The sequence below is a fragment of the Schistocerca piceifrons genome, chromosome 6 (assembly GCF_021461385.2).
Source record: "Schistocerca piceifrons isolate TAMUIC-IGC-003096 chromosome 6, iqSchPice1.1, whole genome shotgun sequence".
NCBI lineage: Eukaryota > Metazoa > Arthropoda > Insecta > Orthoptera > Acrididae > Schistocerca > Schistocerca piceifrons.
In genome coordinates, this window is record NC_060143.1 from 86,954,992 (window position 1) to 86,973,789 (window position 18,798).

General features: G+C 42.4%; 1 protein-coding gene across 1 annotated transcript; it reads left to right on the plus strand.

Annotated features, from left to right (window-relative positions):
* Positions 1-2,272: 2,272 nt before the first annotated feature.
* Positions 2,273-9,770, plus strand: LOC124803152 (prostaglandin reductase 1-like). Its single transcript, XM_047264333.1, has 3 exons — positions 2,273-2,473; positions 4,680-5,036; positions 9,281-9,770. The coding sequence occupies exons 1-3, from the start codon at positions 2,273-2,275 to the stop codon at positions 9,731-9,733; spliced, it is 1,011 nt and encodes a 336-aa protein (XP_047120289.1). The 3' UTR covers positions 9,734-9,770.
* The last annotated feature ends 9,028 nt before the right edge of the window (positions 9,771-18,798 follow it).

An 18,798-nucleotide genomic window follows, 5' to 3' on the forward strand; every position in this document is an offset into this window, starting at 1 on the left:
TAATGTTCACAGATATTCCAGTATACAAATACTATTAACTAGCACTAACATATTTCATTTATTACTGAAGAAGTTCGATAATCACAGAGGCTTTATGCAAGCAAAAGCCTGTAAACTAAGCGACACTACCACCCCAAAAATTTCAGTTTTATTCAAGGTTAAAATGGAAAAGATGTCCGCATCGTGTTACCACTGGATCACTGTCAGCCGACCCGACACTGCTCCTAGTTATGCGGTTTCACTAGACTAAAGAATCGATTTAACGTATGGTTTGAGATAGTGGTGGGCAACTTGTGCATGTCAATATCAAATTTCTTCTGTGTGTGATGACTTCGAATGGCTGTCGTGCATTGGTTTCAATGACTTCATGTTTCCACTATGAGACACATAGATGTGCTTACTTGATCGCAGCTCTTGAAAGAAATATGGTCGGTTTCATGTTTTTGGGTTCTGTAGGTCTAAACCAGCAGATTTGTGGACGGACCTGTCGTACAAAGACAGATACTTCAGAATCGTTATTGAGAGTGGTATTAAAAAAATTCTCCTCGTAGGGGTACATTTTGTGCACAGGTCGTCTCTGTGGTTGTTGCATTCTTGTCATCTATGATGGTGTTTTGCATTCCAAAGAGGAAAATCGGTGTCTCCATCCAGTTCTCTGAGACATCCAAACTGAGAAAAGGATGGAAGTGTATAAGTACATTTGCTGAAAGTTGGTAAGCAGGTATCCTAAATTTGGGTATTCTCAGCAGGATTCAGAGCACTTCAAATTGTCGACGTTGATGTATGTTTATATCTACAATCAATCCAGGAAAGAATATATTGGTAACGGACGTAAGTCACATACCTTCACCAGGAGTGGTTTTGGCCAGACTAAACAGCGCCTGACTACCTTGAAACAGTCTGTACAACCTTCCTATGGTCCAACAATACCCATGTGCAGGTCTAACTTTATGCCTTTGGCATGCGTCGCATTTTCCGCTTGGACAAACAGTGCTCTTTTGACTGTACATGTTGTCCCTTTGACTCATGAATAGGCCAGATTATGAAGAGATGGCCTTATGGTGGGACTGGATCGTAACAAATGGGCATACATTCAATGCTGGGGAATCAAAGTTGCAATTTGTGATTTTTTATGCTAGAAGTTAGCGACAGTACAAATGTCAAATATTTATATCAAACGAAGTAATTGCAGAAACGCGAACCAAAGTCATTTATTGATACAAAAAGAAGAGATGTACATTACAGTAAAAGTGACGTTAATCTCAAGAGACATTGGTAACAAATCTACTACGGTCCAGCTATTCTATGGTGCAAAATATGCTAGTATTGTTCTGTATATTTTTTAGTCATGTGGCACACGACACTCTCCTTGTCTGAATGACATAAGCCCTAGAGATACCGGTCATTTTTCTGAAACTGTAATCTTTTGTTTGTCTGTGCACATACATCACACTTACGGATTTCCGTCATGTTCGGACAATTCCTTCGTGGTGTGTCGTTTTTTGTCTTAGAGTGTACAAGTGAAGCAAGAAGATCATCACAATCAACATTTCCCATCAACCGCTCAAGCAGTTATCTTGACAAATCTGTTAGGTAGCGTCCTTTTATATTAAGGTAGTTACTTCAGTGATGAAGGTACTTCTTCGGAATAGTCGCTGTTTGAGGAACTTAACACCTTGACATTTGGTAGTTTCTTGTTTTGATTAGCACTGTCAGTTGATGTACGAGCAGACTGATGACTTTTTGTCTCTTACAGTCACTAAAATCTTCCAACTTCTACTTGTGGAGGTGTTCCATATTGCTCTCTCTCTATCTACTCTTCCGCTTGAGTGTCAGTGCTTGCAGGACTGGTGCTGACCTTTTAAGTCCTTTGACGGTGATGAAAGAAGTTTAGAAAACGAAAGGAGACACGAGAAAGGACACTCGTTTATCATCAAAACTCAGGTAAATCAATTGAACAGTTGTTGGACTAATCCCATTTTCTTGACGTTCAACTATCGACTAGACACAATAAGTGTTAGTTTATCAGAATGTACAGGACAGTAAAAGTGAAGTTAACTACATAGACACTGATAACAACTCTACTACGGTGCAACTATTTTATGATGTAGATTTGCCAGTAATGCCCCGTATTGCTTAGTCATGAGGCAAATGAGACTCTGTTTATCAGAGAGACCTACGCCACAGAGATACCGATAACAACTCGATGAGCCCTCGGCGGTAGTGCTATAAGAGCGGCTGTGTACGAGCCACCAGATCAACATCGGCGACCATGGTGAAGGCACGCAAAATCGTACTCGCCAGACACTTCCAGGGAGAGCCTCGACCTGAGGACTTCCGAGTCGAGGAGGAGGACCTGCCGCCTGTCAAGGATGGACAGATCCTGGCCGAGGCTGTTTACTTCAGCATCGACCCCTTCCAGAGGGCGCACAGGGCAACGCACAAAGTGGGAGACACCATGGTAGCAGCCCAGGTGAAGTATTTCTGATTTGCTTTCGAACCTAAGCTGACCCAGTGAGGTGAACTGCATCCACATGCAACCACGGTGACGCCACTTAATGACGTCACCAACTTTTCATAAGAGAGAGAGAGAGAGAGAGAGAGAGAGAGTTCCGTCTTCAGGCCACAAGTGGTCCATCGGTACCATCCGACCGCCGTCTCATCCTCAGTTGAGAATGCGGATACTTGGGGCGTGTGGTCAGCACACCGCTCTCCCGGTTTTATTTGACCGGAGCCGCTACCATTCGGTCGATTAGCTCCTCAATTGACATCACTAGGCTGAGTGCACCCCGAAAAATGGCAACAGCGCATGGCGGCCTGGATGCTCACCCATCTAAGTGCCGGCCACGCCCGACAGCGCTTAACTTCGGTGATCTCGCGGGAACCGGTGTAACCCCTGCGGCAAGGCCGTTGCCTAACTTTTCATGAGGAGATACGCAAATTCTGGTGGCATTTTTGTAGTGGCTCCATCTTTTCCTAATATACAAATTATCCACAGTCGTTTGACTCTGTGAAGGCACTAGCTTTCCTCAACCATCGATGAACGCCTTCCTACTGCTGCCTTGTGATTACACTGGTGATTGCACCATCCATCTGTGTATAATTGTCCGTAAATGATACTCATTTCTGACATTAACAGCTGGGACTGTGTTTTTACCGGTACCGCGCTGGCTATACTCGTTAAAAACAAAAATAAATTTAATATATTATTAAGGCATTAATAAAGGTCTCGTTGCTCCCTCTGCCTTCTTTGTAATGTGGTTGTTTCAATCGTAAACTTATCGTTTACTAGTATTTGTACGGGTCTCTCTTCCTTGCAGGCACTTTTCGTTTCCATATGCAACGTCCACTGTGTGAATTCAACACACTACTATTTTATGAACAATTCGTATTATAGAAACCAATTTTCTGCTATTAAAAGGGCGGCTACAAACCAATAATTTGCTTTGATCATACGCCCGTCATTCTTCCTGCTGCTTTAAACAGTACTAACAGTCCTTGAAAAGTACATTTAAGCCAGAGAACTTTTGTTAATATACGCAGTGGCACTTTCTGACCCTAACTTGACGTCCATGTGGCGAGAGACATGAAATACAGTAGTGCTGACCCGACAGCCTTGAATGTTTATTTAGTGGGTTCTCAGAAGGATATCCTTGTGATATCGCTGTTATAAGACACCAAAGAGTAATTCAGTTCCTTCTCCAAAACGAAAACGCATCGATATTTAGTCTACCATCACAGTACAAGAATATTAGGACCGAGACGTCTAACCATTGGCACCCCATACCATCACGCCAGGTGATACGCCAGTATGGCGGTGACGATGTGCTTTCACCGCGATGTCGCCAAACACGGATGCGACCATCATGATGCTGTAAACAGAAACTGGATTCATCCTACAAAATGACGTTTTGCCATTCCTGCACCCAGGTTCGTCGTTGAGTACACGATTGCAGGCGCTCCTGCCTGTTATGCAGCGTGTAGGGTAACCGCAGCCATGGTCTCCGAGCTGATAGTCCATGCTGCTGCAAACGTCGTCGAACTGTTCGTGTAGATGGTTGTTGTCTTGCAAACGTCCCCATGTGTTGACTCAGGGATCGAGACGTGGCTGCACGATACGTTCCAGCCATGCGGATAAGATGCATGTCATCTCGACTGCTAGTGATACGAGGCCGTTGGAAGCCAGCCTGGCGTTCCGTATTACCCTCCTGAACCCACTGATTCCATTGGATCTCGACCAACGCGAGCAGCAATGTCGCGATACGATAAACTGCAATCGCGATAGGCTACAATCCGACCTTTATTAAAGTCGGAAACGTGTTGGTACGCAATTCTCCTCCCTACACGAGTAATAACAACAACGATTCACCAGATAACGCCAGTCAATTGCTGTTTGTGTATGAGAAATCGGTTGGCAACTTTCCTCATGGCAGCAAGTTGTAGGTGTCGCCACCGGCGCCAACCTTGTATGAATGCTCTGAAAAGCTAATCACCTGCATATCACAGCATTTCCTTCCTGTCGGTTAAATTTCGCGTCTGTAGCATGTCATCTTCGTGGTGTACCAATTTTAATGGCAAGTAGTGTATATTTCCAAGAGTAGCCAAATAAATTGTTACTGATACAACTGTCTCGAGTCAGTGTAGCAATGTGGTAGTGTAACACACAAGCCTATCCACAGGTGGCGCGCATTGTGGAGAGCCGGGCTGCTGGTTTCCCGGTGGGTCGCCACGTGGTGGGCTACTGGGGATGGCGCGACCGCACCGTGGCCGACGTGGGGCCTAACGCAGAGTTCCCCATCCACATGTCGCCGCCCATGCTGGCTCCAGAGCTGGGGGATCTGCCAGTATCCCTGTCCTTGGGAGTGCTCGGTATGCCTGGAATCAGCGGCTACTTCCCGCTGCTGGATGTCCTCAAGCCCAAGGCGGGAGAGGTGGTCGTGGTCAGTGGCGCTGCGGGCGCTGTGGGCAGCATAGTGGGGCAGATAGCGCTCATCAAGGGCTGCACTGTCATCGGCTTCGCCGGATCTGACGCCAAGGTATGCATCAACATTCTTTCAACTTAAAATGTGTGTGAGCCGGCCGCGGTGGTCTAGCGGTTCTGGCGCTGCAGTCCGGAACCGCGGGACTGCTACGGTCGCAGGTTCGAATCCTGCCTCGGGCATGGGTGTGTGTGATGCCCTTAGGTTAGTTAGGTTTAAGTAGTTGTAAGTTCTAGGGGACTTATGACCTAAGATGTTGAGTCCCATAGTGCTCAGAGCCATTTGAACCATTTTAACCAAAATGTGCGTGTTATATAGAGAAGATAACATTTCTCATTACAACACACAGATAGTCCTCCAATTGTCTTTTCAATAGATTAACAAAGATTCTTTCTGGTTTCATTCTCGAATTAGAAACATAAAAATTTCCACTATCCATACACATCAATAAATATGTACATACATATACACACATTGTATTTATATCACATGTGCCCAGTACTTTGCAACCTCCAAGGCGCTTGGAGTGGCTTGCAGGAGATCAATCTTCGTGCAGGATGTAGGGCACAAAAGGCACCGGAGCATGTGGCTTGTGGTTTGTTCTTGTCCACAAGCACAGGACGTATCTTCTGTTATGAAGCCCCATCTCTTCAGGTTGTCTCTGGATCGTCCAACCCCTGATCGTAATCTGTTTAAACATTTCCACACCAGCCAGATCTCGTTGTGTCCAGGTGGTCTCTCCTTGTTGGCAGCCACTGTTCTGCGTATCCATGGTGGCGCTATTCCAGCCAGGCACTAGAGCTTATCAGTTGGGGTAGGTCTTAAGCAACCTGTGATCAACCTGCAGGTTTCGTTGAGAGCAATGTCTAGTCGTCTGGCATGAAATGACCTGTACCAAACTGGATAAGCATATTCAGCAGCAGAAAAGCACAGTGTCATTGCAGAACAGCGAATAGTTTTTGGATGTTATCCCCACTGTGTCCCCGCTAGTTTGCGAATTAAGTTGTTTCGAGCGGAGATTTTCATTTTGATGTTCTTGCAGTGAGTTTTGAATGTCAGAATTCTATCGAGAGTGACTCCCAAGTAATTAGGTGCGTGATGATGCTGGAGTTGGATACCTGACCATGCAATATGTAGCTCACGATTAGATTCCCTGTTCCTTAAATGAAAGGCACACACTTGTGTCTTCGAAGCGTTTGGTCTGACTTGGTTCCGATTGTAGTAGCTTGACAGGTTTCTTTCCACTCTTTCAAAGCATGAGCTCTGCGTAGCAAGGGCTAGGTCATCTGCATATAAGAATCTCCTTGTGCCTGGGGTCAATGGCTGGTCGTTGGTATAGATGTTGAAGAGATGTTGGGGTACATGAAAAGGGTACATGAAAGGAGCCTCCACGAAGATTGCAATGATTTCCGACCAAGATAAGACTTGCAATCGGGAGTACCCTGTGCGTCAGGTTTCTCTGGCGGCTGGTCCTTTCACACCAGAAACATCATCTTGGTCCTTTTCAGGACCACAGTTGACCATCATATTCTTTCTGGTAAAAGTGTAATTGAAATTTGTGTCTGGTGTTCTTTCTGGTTGAAGTGATGTTTTCACACTAATTTTCGAGAGCGAAACAAGCTACCATCTACATTTGACTGCTGAATTAGGAAGGTCTGATACATGCAGTTCTCTTGCCACGCATGCTCGATTCCCGCTCTTCTATGAAAGGTTAGTTCTCTTAGTTATCTGTGTAGACGTTCTCGTACGAACGGCTGTTTTTCTGTATTCTCTAGCATTGATTTGACACATACTACAAAGTTACATTAGTATTCTGTAACGAGCAGTATTACAGTGTAGTCATTTTTGGGCATTTTGGAATAGCACTTTAATGCCTGAGTTGCGGATATATACTTGTGGGCAAAGTACTTTGGAGCAGCACCTTAATGTCTGGGTTGCGGATACTCGTATATACCTGTGGGTTAGGTATCTAGGTTACGTAATGAATAGGTCTGTAGAAATGCATTAATAATTGCTTGAATAATTGGAAAAATAGGTTAGAAAGAATAGTTGAGAACATTTTGAAGGTAATTTATGAATCTGTGCACAATATTGGGTGAACTTTAACTGATACCAATATCAAAAGACCTTGAATATCATTACATTCAAGGTCAATAAACATAATTTGTATTACGTACTGCTGCTTCCAGTAGTGTGCGATCCCGAATAATCACTACAACCATTGAAACTGTCGATCTGTCTATAAGTTCTTAAACACACGAAGAACAATATTTTTAGTAAAAGTAAACCAAGTTCAATAGGTGTCTATCAAGTCTGAGTCATTACCTTCACATTAGTTCTAGCGTGTTTAGTCTTGAGTGTGATAATGTCGATGCAGGAAAGCTCCTTCGGATACGGCGTCATTTATTCTGGTCTCCAAAGAACTTCTTTATGCAGGATTTCGGCGGCAAGTGAAATGATGAATAGATAGGAGTTGAACTTACAACCGTGCGAATAAATATTCCTTTTCTAATAACTTTTCATAATACTTTTAATGAACGGTTAAAAAAACACATAATTAACAATGCTGGTACGACAGATCCAAGCGTACGTGCGTACGCTACCACTCCCCGAATCAAAAGGGTGAATATCCATAAATTAATAAATTAGAGCTTCTTCTTTGTTTCATACAGATATTTAACGATGTATCAAACATTATCCTTGCCACAAAACAACTCGTTAATTTATTTTTGGCGGTGTCTTAGGTTTATCGCTCATTTAGTTTACATTTAGCTCATGTATAGTAAAAGAAAAGAAAAAAATAATAATATGATTCAATACACTAACGCAGTTTAGCCGTCAGGAATCCTGGGATCTGTGCAGTGCGCAACTGAGAGATCGATTTTGCTGCGACTATTGCGATCAGTGCACGTATCGGCAGCATTTCTCCGATCGTATTAACAAAACTAGATGCACCAGCATTTTGTACAGAACAAATCAAAGGTACTATCGTAGTGTTGATATGAGTCTTAGTAGCCGGCAGAGCTGGTGTTCAAAATTTTTGGTACCATTTTTGGGAAACAAAAGAGCTTATTAATTGTATAAAATCAGTAAAAAAAGTCTAGATCGCGATGGATATTTTATTAAAATTACCGGTTTCGGCTTAATCTTAGGCCATCTTCAGACAGCACCATCAGCTGAAGTTGATGATGTCTAGAACAGCCAGTAGACCTTAGTCGCTGAAACTGCTCACCAATTGAGGTCTACTGGCTGTTCTAGACATCATCAACTTCAGCTGATGGTGCTGTCTGAAGATGGCCTAAGATTATGCCAAAACCGGTCATTTTAATAAAATAACCATTGCCATCTAGACTGTCTTTCCTCTGATTTTTTATAGAGCTGGTGTTGTCTTTGCATTGCTTTTCTTCCTCAGCTCTTCGACATATCGGCGGTAAGTTAGGTGCCTTATGAGAGCGTCTCTTACGTATTCGGGTATATTCTGCCATCACAAAACTCTGCCCACCCTATCGAATGATGAGGAATTATGGGCTGATCCACTGGGGTGTCCTAAAATCTGCACTCTCACCCCTGGTGGAAAATGGAGTCATGCTCTGGAGGCAAGTTACTGTCTCCAGTCACTCAATTCAGTCAGCTACTTCAAACGGTGCGTCACACAAATGAAGGGCTACACTGTTAACTGCTAAAATAAGTGCAGCTGAATCCAAATATTAACACACTTCAGATTAAGTGAAGAACATCCTGAAAGTGTAACAACAGGAGAAAAAATCGCGAAAGTGCAAAACGTATCACCGGATAATCTGTGATTAAATTCGTACGATACTGCAGATGCCATAGACACATCAGGGAAAGAGCATGACATGGTTCACTTGAAAACGATGAGAAAGCTTTTTGATCGGGCGGTGCCATATCTGTTGAATACTTACCGAAACAAAACTCTAGAACGTATTTTTGTCTTACCTTTGTTTGTGTCAGAAAGAATCCAGGTGCTATGTCTACCTATTTATTACTGTGGACAATAAAAGCATTTACTACTTCACAACTCGAATGAAACAACAATCAAATATGTTGGTCAGCCACAAAAAAAAAAAAAAAAAAACAAAAAAAAAAAACACGGAAACTATCGAATGTTCTTCTAGTTTTGCGACTAGCGTTTCCTTGGAAGTGAAACGGATTAATGCGTTTATTGAAATATCCAGACCTTTTTTACACTATAGACAGAATTCATTCTTTACACTAAATAACCGAGCAAATAAGTCGATCCAGTATCTGGTTTTGATGTGACTTAAGTCTCTTGTTCTCAGGTGAAATGGCTGAAAGACGACCTGGGCTTTCAACACGCTTTTAACTACAAGACGACAGACGTGTCCACCGCCCTCAAGCAGGCTGCCCCAGACGGCGTCGACGTGTACTTCGACAACGTGGGAGGAGACATGAGCACTAAGATCATCAGCAACATGCGCTACCGTGGTCGCATCGCTCTTATTGGCGGCATCTCCCAGTACAACGAATCAGAGATCCAAAACCTGGTCACTCTGCCGTTTTCATTTTTAGCCAATCAGCTGCGGCTTGAGGGTTGCGCTTATTCGCGATGGCACGACCGGTGGGACGAGGGCATCAGCCAGCTGACGCAGTGGGTCAGAGAGGGGAAACTCAAGTACAGGGAGACGGTGACCGACGGCTTCCACAACGCTCCAAAAGCCTTCATCGGTATGCTGCGAGGTGAAAATTTTGGGAAAGCTGTTGTCAAATTGTGAAAATGCTCTTGTAGTAGATGAGGATACCAGAGCAAATACAGAGACAGTTTCCTTGAACTTTAAATAAAGAAAACATAAAATGTAAAGTGCACGATTTAGCTCAACTATTCCGCTAGAAGTTACGTCTCTAATACTTTAATTTCGAAACATCATCATTTGCAGTTTTAGAGAAATAGTAATAATTGTACTATCAGTTTCCTATCGTATGTGATTTGAATAAAGTTTATTTGTCAACGTGTAAATGCCTCATTAATTTAACTGAAAACATGTGAAAAAATTTGAAAGGTATGTCATACGTTTTGACTAAATACGAAACCAGTAATATAATACAAACGATAAATCTAATACATCAGAACAAGTACCTTGCCATTACCAGTCATTACAAACAATGTACGACATGTCTATTTATGTCAAAGTGTTTACGGAATTGTGAATTAAAGGCTATTTTGGAAACAAGATGAAATACGAGGGTCGTTCAATAAGTAGTGCCCCACATTTTTTTCTCAGAACATATTTATTGTTAATAGTCAGAGTTTGGCGACAATATACATCAACATGTATTGTCCATGTCCTCTTTTTCTACGTTCTATGGCTGTACGCCGATATTGTGGAAGAAAATGTATTCCGTGCTGGTAAAAGCTCTTGTCCTGCAGGCGTAGCCATGTTTTCACCGCATGACTGGCACTCTTGTCGTCTTAAAAGCGTGTTCCTCGTAGAGAATCTTTAAGCGGTCCCAAGAGATGGAAGTCCGAGAGTGCCAGGTCTGGGCTGTAGAGTGGATGAGGCAGTGATGCCCAACTCAATTTGTCGATGTGTTCCTAGGTTCTCAGACTTGTGTTTGGGATTGCATTATTGTGTTCAAGCAAGATTTCTGCTAGATTCTTGTCCCATCGAACACGTCGGAACGGGCTCTTGAGTTTACTCAGAGTCTTCACGTATGCCTTTGAACTGATGGTTGAGCCTCTTGGCATCACATCCACGAGAATGACGCCATTACAGTACCAGTAGGCCGCCACCGCGACTTTTCCGGCAGAGGGAGTTGTCTTGAATTTATTATTTTGTGGTGAATGAGGATGATGCCACTGCATGGACTGCCTTTTTGTTTCCAGCCCAAAGCGATGCACCCAGCTTTCGTCCCCCGCAACGATCCGTGACAGAAAAGCCTCTCCGTCTGTCTCAAAACACTCTAACAATTCAGACGAAATGACCTTTCTTTGAATCTTGTGGTCCGCTGCGGGCATTCGTGGAAACCATCGTGAGCACCTCTGTGAATATCTGAGAGTCTCGATCATTTCAGACGCACTTCCAACGCTGACCGAAAACTGTAGAGCCAATTGTCGAATTGTGATACGGCGGTCGGCACGAATAATGGTATTCGCACGATTCAGCATGTCCGGAGCAGTGGCTGTGACAGGACGTCCCGAGCGTGGCTGATCATGCATGGAGCTCTGTTTCTGCATTTCCTGAGGCTGTAACTTTCTTTACCCGTCGCCCAACTGTACTCCTGTCAACAGCAGCATCGCCATACACGGCACACAAACGTTTGTGGATGTTCACCACGGTTTCTTTTTCTGCACAGAAGAATTCAAAACAGCACGCTGTTTGTAACGTGAGTCGTATGTAGACACTATTTTAACGCTGTACTACGGCTCTGCCATCTGCCAGAACACTTCGATACTTCACCGGCCCAAAGAACAAACATCAAATGTGAAGCACCAAAAAATTTTCAAATGGCTCATGTTATGGAGTGGACTGTGGGTTTGTGCTGCCCATGTACACTGGATCAGAACATCAGTGTTAGAATAGATAGGCAAAACACGGAGACCATCAACTTAATAGCGCTGGTCCACCTTTAGACCGCAACATTTCAGCGATTCTGCGTGGCACGGATTTGACAAGCCCATAGAGAGTTTTTGGAGATATATCGTACCGGATGGATACGAACAGGTCACAAAATTTCCATCAATTACGAACCGATTGACTGTGGATGTGGAGCTGGCGCCCTTTGGCGCCGCAGATGTGTTCCACCATGCTCATATCAGGAAAAATTGGTGGCTATCGTGTTTCTCAAGCAAGTGTAGCGGGTCTTCTATCACAGACAGTTATCCTGCTGAAAGATGCCACGACGTTGGGGAAGATATCATCATGAAGGGGTGTAGGTGGCATGCAGTAATGTTAAAGTAGTCCAGAGTTGTCATGGTGTCTCTGACTTCTACCACAGTTCCACTAAAGCCTAAGTGAATGTCCCCCATAACTTAATACTGCCTGCCCCCACCGGCCTGAGTACATAGCACAGTGCACATTTCGAGAAGCTGATCACTTGGATGACGGCGTATACAGAAAAGACTATCGACCTCTTGTATCAAGAAACGTGATTCATCCATCAGGGCGACAATTTTCCATTGATCCATATTTCAATCTCGATAATTCCGTGCCCAGCACAATCGTAACCGACAGTATTGTTGGTTCAACTAAGAACTCGTATGAGTGGTTTTCTGCTGAGTCTCAAGTTCAAGAATGTGCATTGAAGAGTGTGCTCAGGAACCTCTGAGTCTGCGGCAGCACTGTACTCTGTCGCGAGATCTGCCACAAATCGCGGCATTCCTGCTTTACACTGTGAGCAAGCCTATGAACTCCGTATTCTGTAACAAGTGGTTGCTTCGACCGCCCTTCAATCACTTTCCAGAGACGCTCACGACAGTAGTAGGCGAACAGCTGACCAACCTTATCGTTTACGAGATGACCGTTCCATCACTCGCCGGTCCATAACAATCCGGCATTTATTAAAATCACTTATGTCCGTGGATTTCCCCATTTGTTGCTACAATAATTCCACATTCTTCCCTAATCCGCTAACATACTTTCCACGCCGTGTAACGTGTCCGCAAACCCATTGGGAGGCATTCCATCTCATAGTGGGCAGGGCTCGTAATTTTCGACTTAACAGTAACGCTGAGTGTTGAGCCCAAACATTCTCTCTTCATACAAGCGGAGTTAATATGAATGAAGAATATATACACACATCAGGATGACATACCAGAATGCTATGAAACACAACTATAGCACACGAAAGAACCATTGTAATTTCAGGCAAAGAGCCCTTATGAAAATTAGCACACCATAGTCCGCATATTATCTGCTCAGTGTGGTTCAAAGAATTTCCAGAATCCATCAGAGCATAAACTGGGAACTCTATTAAAAGAAAAGTCCCTTCTCACAAGTAAATGTTTATGTTCACTGATATAATTATATTTTGCTTGATGTCCCAGCTCTATACCGCAAAATCAAAGTAGATCTGACTGCAGAAATAGCAAGTTAACTGTTTCGTCTGTTAAAGTCCTCATATTGCAATCAACAGTTTCCTGTTAGTTATTAATGTAAAACACAACGGTCACGGCCGTGTTGCTCTCCCTTAGGCCACACATGATATACCTTCCGTAGATGACTTTAATCCAGTGCAGCTTGCTAAGTTTTGTCAGGCAGATTTCTATTCAATTTTCTAAACCTCATTAGATACCACACACAAAAGCATATTTTTAGAGGTTTGGTGATGTCACACAAAAGCGTATTTTAAAGGTTTAGTGATGCTGAACCAACTTGTTTCCCTCTGTACGTGGCGCTGATAATGTTATGTGGCAAGAGTTCGAACTGAGTTTCTCATAACTGAAGTTTCTGTGATCGTTGCTAATTTTGCTGGAGAAGGTTATTTTATTCCACGTACGTCATTGATTTGATCTGATTTATTCGCCCTAATATGTAAGCCTATTTACTATGAAATCAGTGGCTGAAAGTCCTGCTCACGAGTTGTAGCACCTGCTGACGTGCATAGTGCGTTTTGCAACTGATGTTGATATGCGCACAATGTAAATGACGCGAAATGTGTGAATACACCGAGCGAGGTGGCGCAGTGGTTAGCACACTGGACTCGCATTCGGGAGGACGACGGTTCAATCCCGCGTCTGGCCATCCTGATTTAGGTTTTCCGTGATTTCCCTAAATCGCTCCAGGCGTATGCCGGGATGGTTCCTTTGAAAGGGCACGGCCGACTTCCTTCACCGTCCTTCCCTAATCCGATGAGACCGATGACCTCGCTGTTTGGTCTCCTCCCTAAACAACCCCCAACCCAACAGGCATTGTGTGAATACTTTAGCGTGAGGTCCTTACTACCTGTAAAATGTGGTGTGATTTTTGACTTTAATGTATGTGTGAAAAATGTAATTGATGTGATTCCCTTACCTTGGAGTCACTACCATCTGAAAATGTAAAAACAGTAAGTGTGGCTTGTCATCGATTTTAGTGTATGTATGAAAATGTAAAATCTAACTTTTTTTGGACTTTTATAATAAAATTTGCACGTAGAATTTTTCGTTTTGTTTTTCCCCCATTCCCCTCCGTAGCGTATAATATTAATGAGCCTCATTCAAGTAACCAGCGACAAGGACAGAAATAAAATGTTACGTAAGCGTTTTTATTGAAATGTAATACAGGGAGAGATATACAGATAGATAGAGCGGGAAGGGGGGGGGGGGTGAGTGGCAGAGAGAGAAGAGAGAGACAAAGAGAGAAATGAAATTTATTGATGTAGAGTATAAAACAGAGAGAGGGAGAGATGAAGTTTACTGATGAGGGAGTACGAAATGAAATTTACTCGTTCAACGGTATAGTATTTGCCACAATCAATTTTTAGTGAATTTTGAAAAATATTGTATTACTGGGAGTACTTTTTTAAGCTTTGTTTCTTGCATATGTGAGTTAATAAATACAGTATTTGACACAAAAAATTTTGATTAATCCAGATAATTCTAATACTTTTGAGTATGGTACCATAATAGCCACTAGCACAGCTTGGCTAGTTACCCTAACTTGGACTTTTTTTTTTAATTTCCTGCCAACACCGTCATCCACGGTTTAAATTTCCTGCCACTGCCATGTTGGATTTTTTTTAAAAAAAATGGTTCAGATGGCTATGAGCTCTATGGGACTTAACATCTTAGGTCATCGGTACCCTAGAACTTAGACCTACTTAAACCTAACTAACCTAAGGACATCACACACATTCATGCCCGAGGCAGGATTCGAACCTGCGATCGTAGCAGTCCCGCGGTTCCGGACTGCAGCGCCTGGACCCGCCGGCCACCGCGGCCGGCTGGATTTTTAAATTTCCTGCCACTGTCATCGTAGATTTTTAAATTTCCTGCTACCCCAATCTTGCACTTTTAAAATATCTGTCACCGCCATCTTGACTTTTTCAGTTTTCCACCTCAACCATCTCGGATTTTTTTAGGCAAGTGAAGGGTCAACTAGCGATGGCTGCTTCAATTGTATGCTATATAGTTGACAGATGTACTACACAATGCTTATTAATTTTTAGTTTCTTTCCCTCGCCAAAAATAATAGTCTATTCTGTAGTATGACCAAATGATTCAATACCTACACTTTCTGCGTTTCTTTTTCGTTAGTCTGAGAGTTAGTTTTCTTACACTTCAACCGCAGAACGCTATTCTCATTAGTTTGTTTTACATGCCGCTGCCAGCTGTTTTCTTAAAGATATATTAAGCAACTGCAAGAATAAATACTTAACATAATGGTTGGCGTGATGTGATGTGGCGTAGAGTGGCAGTGTGGCGCAGTCCTCATTGTGATGGCAACAAAGTCGTACCTACAGCCCGAGAAGTTGTTCTGCTAGCAAATTTCCTCTGGGGCTGTACTCAAATGTTCGTCCACTGCAGGGGTGGAGACGGCGTACAAATTGCTGGAACATCACAGACGCCAAGTTGCTGTTACATGATGCTCAATTTGTGGCCGCCTAGTAGCCTGCCAGGAAACGTAGCCATGATGTGCGTACTCCTCAACGTGGGGTCACTGCCGGTCACCCCCTCGTCTTCCTCTATTTAACAGGTGGCATCTTTCACGCTCTTTATCGCCATATTCAGTTAGCGAAGGCACTGACCCATGCCTGGCTTTCATTCATGTGGATATCGGAATGATATGTTTCGGCGACAGGAACTGCAACAGCAGAAAGTGAATCTCATGTTCTTCTTCAGAAATGATTCGGAAGCCGTGTTGGTCTTGACAGAGAACACAAGTCACAGATATATTTGCTTCAGTGGTAGCAATTAGAAAGCTAACTTCTGTCTTTTAAACATTACGATAGTCCTCAATAGAAATTTGGGAACAACTTTGAAACTGATTTTATGCCATTTTTAGGTGTAACCCTGTGATAATTCTATCTTACTTGGAATGCTTTATCGACAGATCATTGAACTTTCACAAGCGCAATGTGGCTTTTATATGTGTGCTTTTGAAGGAAACTGACACATTTAACTTAGCGTGGATTTCTGCATAGAAAATGAATGTTTCATGTAGTGACTCTCATTTTATAGATGAAGACTCTTGCAGTTGCAATGTCTTTGCAGTTTGTACGATCTGAACCTAAATATACAAGAAAATAAATTTTTAGACTCTAACAATTACCGAAAAAATTACGTAGACGACTGATGTGAGCTGTGGCTTCAAGTGGAACTGCATTCAGTGACGAAGTGCAACATCAATACATACAAGAGATTTGAAAATATTGCAAGGATAAAACCTAGTGCGTGTCAGTGTAAAACCAGTGCGTTACTTGTAGCAAAAGATCCGTTCAATGAGACAAAGAGGCACGAAGAAACCAGTACTGGTCGTGAATAAGTGAAGCAACATTGTTTGATGTTCACAAAAATGCAATTTTAATATAGTGAAAAGACAAATTCTGAAACTTCTTGTAAAGTCAATTAAATGTTAAAGTAGTTGGGAAACGTGACAGGCAGCCGACAAACGATACACAAAAACGACAAATTCATAATTGTAGCACAGTAGCAAAAATGTTTCATGGTCAACACTACCTGTGAACGTTTATCAGAGAGAAGGTCTGATTTCCATCAGGGCTCACGAATATGAGAGGCACAACTGGATATCTTTACCTCCATGAGCCATTGCTTCCAAATCTAACACAAAGGAATACCATTGTCCATTAGTACTTAAACAAAATGTTACATGATAAATTACGCTGTGAGAAATATGATTCTAAAATAATTCTGCAAGTAACATTGGCGAAACACTCACGATGACACGGTTTAAAGCCAACAGCTTGTAATCACATCAGTGAAGTAAGTAATAAAGCGTGATGAAATGGCAAATCAGTGTCTGTACCACACCAAAACCTGGCCCAGAGTGCAGTTCTTTCCAGCAGAGATCACGCTGTCGCTAACTGAAATTCGCGCTAAACTCTGGCACCCAGAAGGCAATGTCCTTGAGCTTGAGACATATCAGGCGCAGCTACCCAGAGCTAATTCGGCTATGAGCTAGGCAGTGCTGCCTGTCAGGAATGCTATACTTTGGAAGAAACGAAAGACTGTCTATGTATTTATTTCTAGTGTTCATCTGCTTGAAATAATTATACTGGCACTACTCAGAATTTTACTTCACTGCTCCGCCATGTCTTATTACAATGTACGGTACTTTAATCTGTATGAACTATTGGAAGTTACCTTATGCGGGCAACTGCTGTAAATCAGGTGAAGAAAGCTATATCTATGACATTATACGCAGTCCAATTGCTTAAATGACAGACAAATCCACACGACCTTTTCTTAGGTGCACCGCTTCCGTTCCACTGCTTCTGTGTCACTGCTGCGGGGATTCATTCTGTACGCTGACACCACTAAAGAACAATTACTTCAGTATAGTTTTTATTAATTAATTGTAATACATACTGTTACTTGGAATTTTAATATTTTAATGTTTTAAAAGATTGCTGGCTGTCTCAGTAAACTGATTACTTACAATTACAGACACTATATCGTCGATTATGTGCGTATAATAATATTTTACTTGTTTTTAAATCTATATCATGAGCAAAGAAAGGATTTTAAGGTGCAGCACCTTTTAAAAAGTGTAGCCATTTTTACACAGACAGGCAATACATGACTTTGGGGACATGAAATGAAGCAAAAGAAGCAAAGTTTATTGCATCTTTTCGTGTGATTACCATATATTGAATCTTTTCCCTTCTGCAACATGTTTAAGCGCCGTTCCTCCCCATTTTCTTCTAGATTTTTAATGAAGAAGATAGATTTTTTTTCTGTTCTTGGACATGATTTTAAGGTTATGTTTCGTCAGAAATCAACAAAGATCAATAAATATTTAAATATTATTTATAAAATGCACCAGCAATTATTCATAATGCCAGCAACAATGGCCATCCACAGAAACAATAACGAACCTCAGTAAGAATAGTCAACAGGCAGCTGTCAAATCAAACAAACATTAAACAATGATGCTGCAGCAATTCAAACTTAAATTCAGTTCGTGCTGGCATGAATTTAAGGTTGCCTATCTATTGATTGTATACTGACTTGTTGGCCCTGTTAGCGTTTTACTAGAACGGATTTTTCACAACAGAATAATGCTGAAGATTATCAAGGAGAAGTTGAATGCACTTTCAGAAGAATTCAATACTCTGTTTATCGAAATTGAGGCTATCATTCTACTATGTACTGTTCACGAAGTAAATATTGCAATCAATAAGAAGCATCAAAGAAACAGAATAAATCGGCAGATTCGAAACAACAAACATTTAAGGAACACTGAACTTCGCAGTCTTAACCCAATCAAACTACTCTGATACGCGGCTTTGCTTCAGGATCTGAAAAGTAACGGCCGTTGAATGAGTTTAGTGCGGATCTTGTCATGTCATTCAGTGGCGGCTGCTGTGCTAGAGCACAAGAGCATGTGAACACCCAACTTTCGGCACCTTGCGACTCTAGTGGTTATTTTTCTTTGAATGCTGTTCAACATAACATAGATACTACATTCTCAAAAAATAAGGCACTCGGATCTACTGCGCTACTGCTCCTCTAGACTCCATGAAACTTGACATCAGGGTCGTGAACGCATCCTCAGTTTTGCACATTTTAAGGAGCTCTTGCATATGCGTGACTCAAGCAATGTAATTGCCTTTGGGGGGGGGGGGGGGGGCAAAAACATACGGATTTGATAAACAATGTGCATGTTTAATTATGTGCACA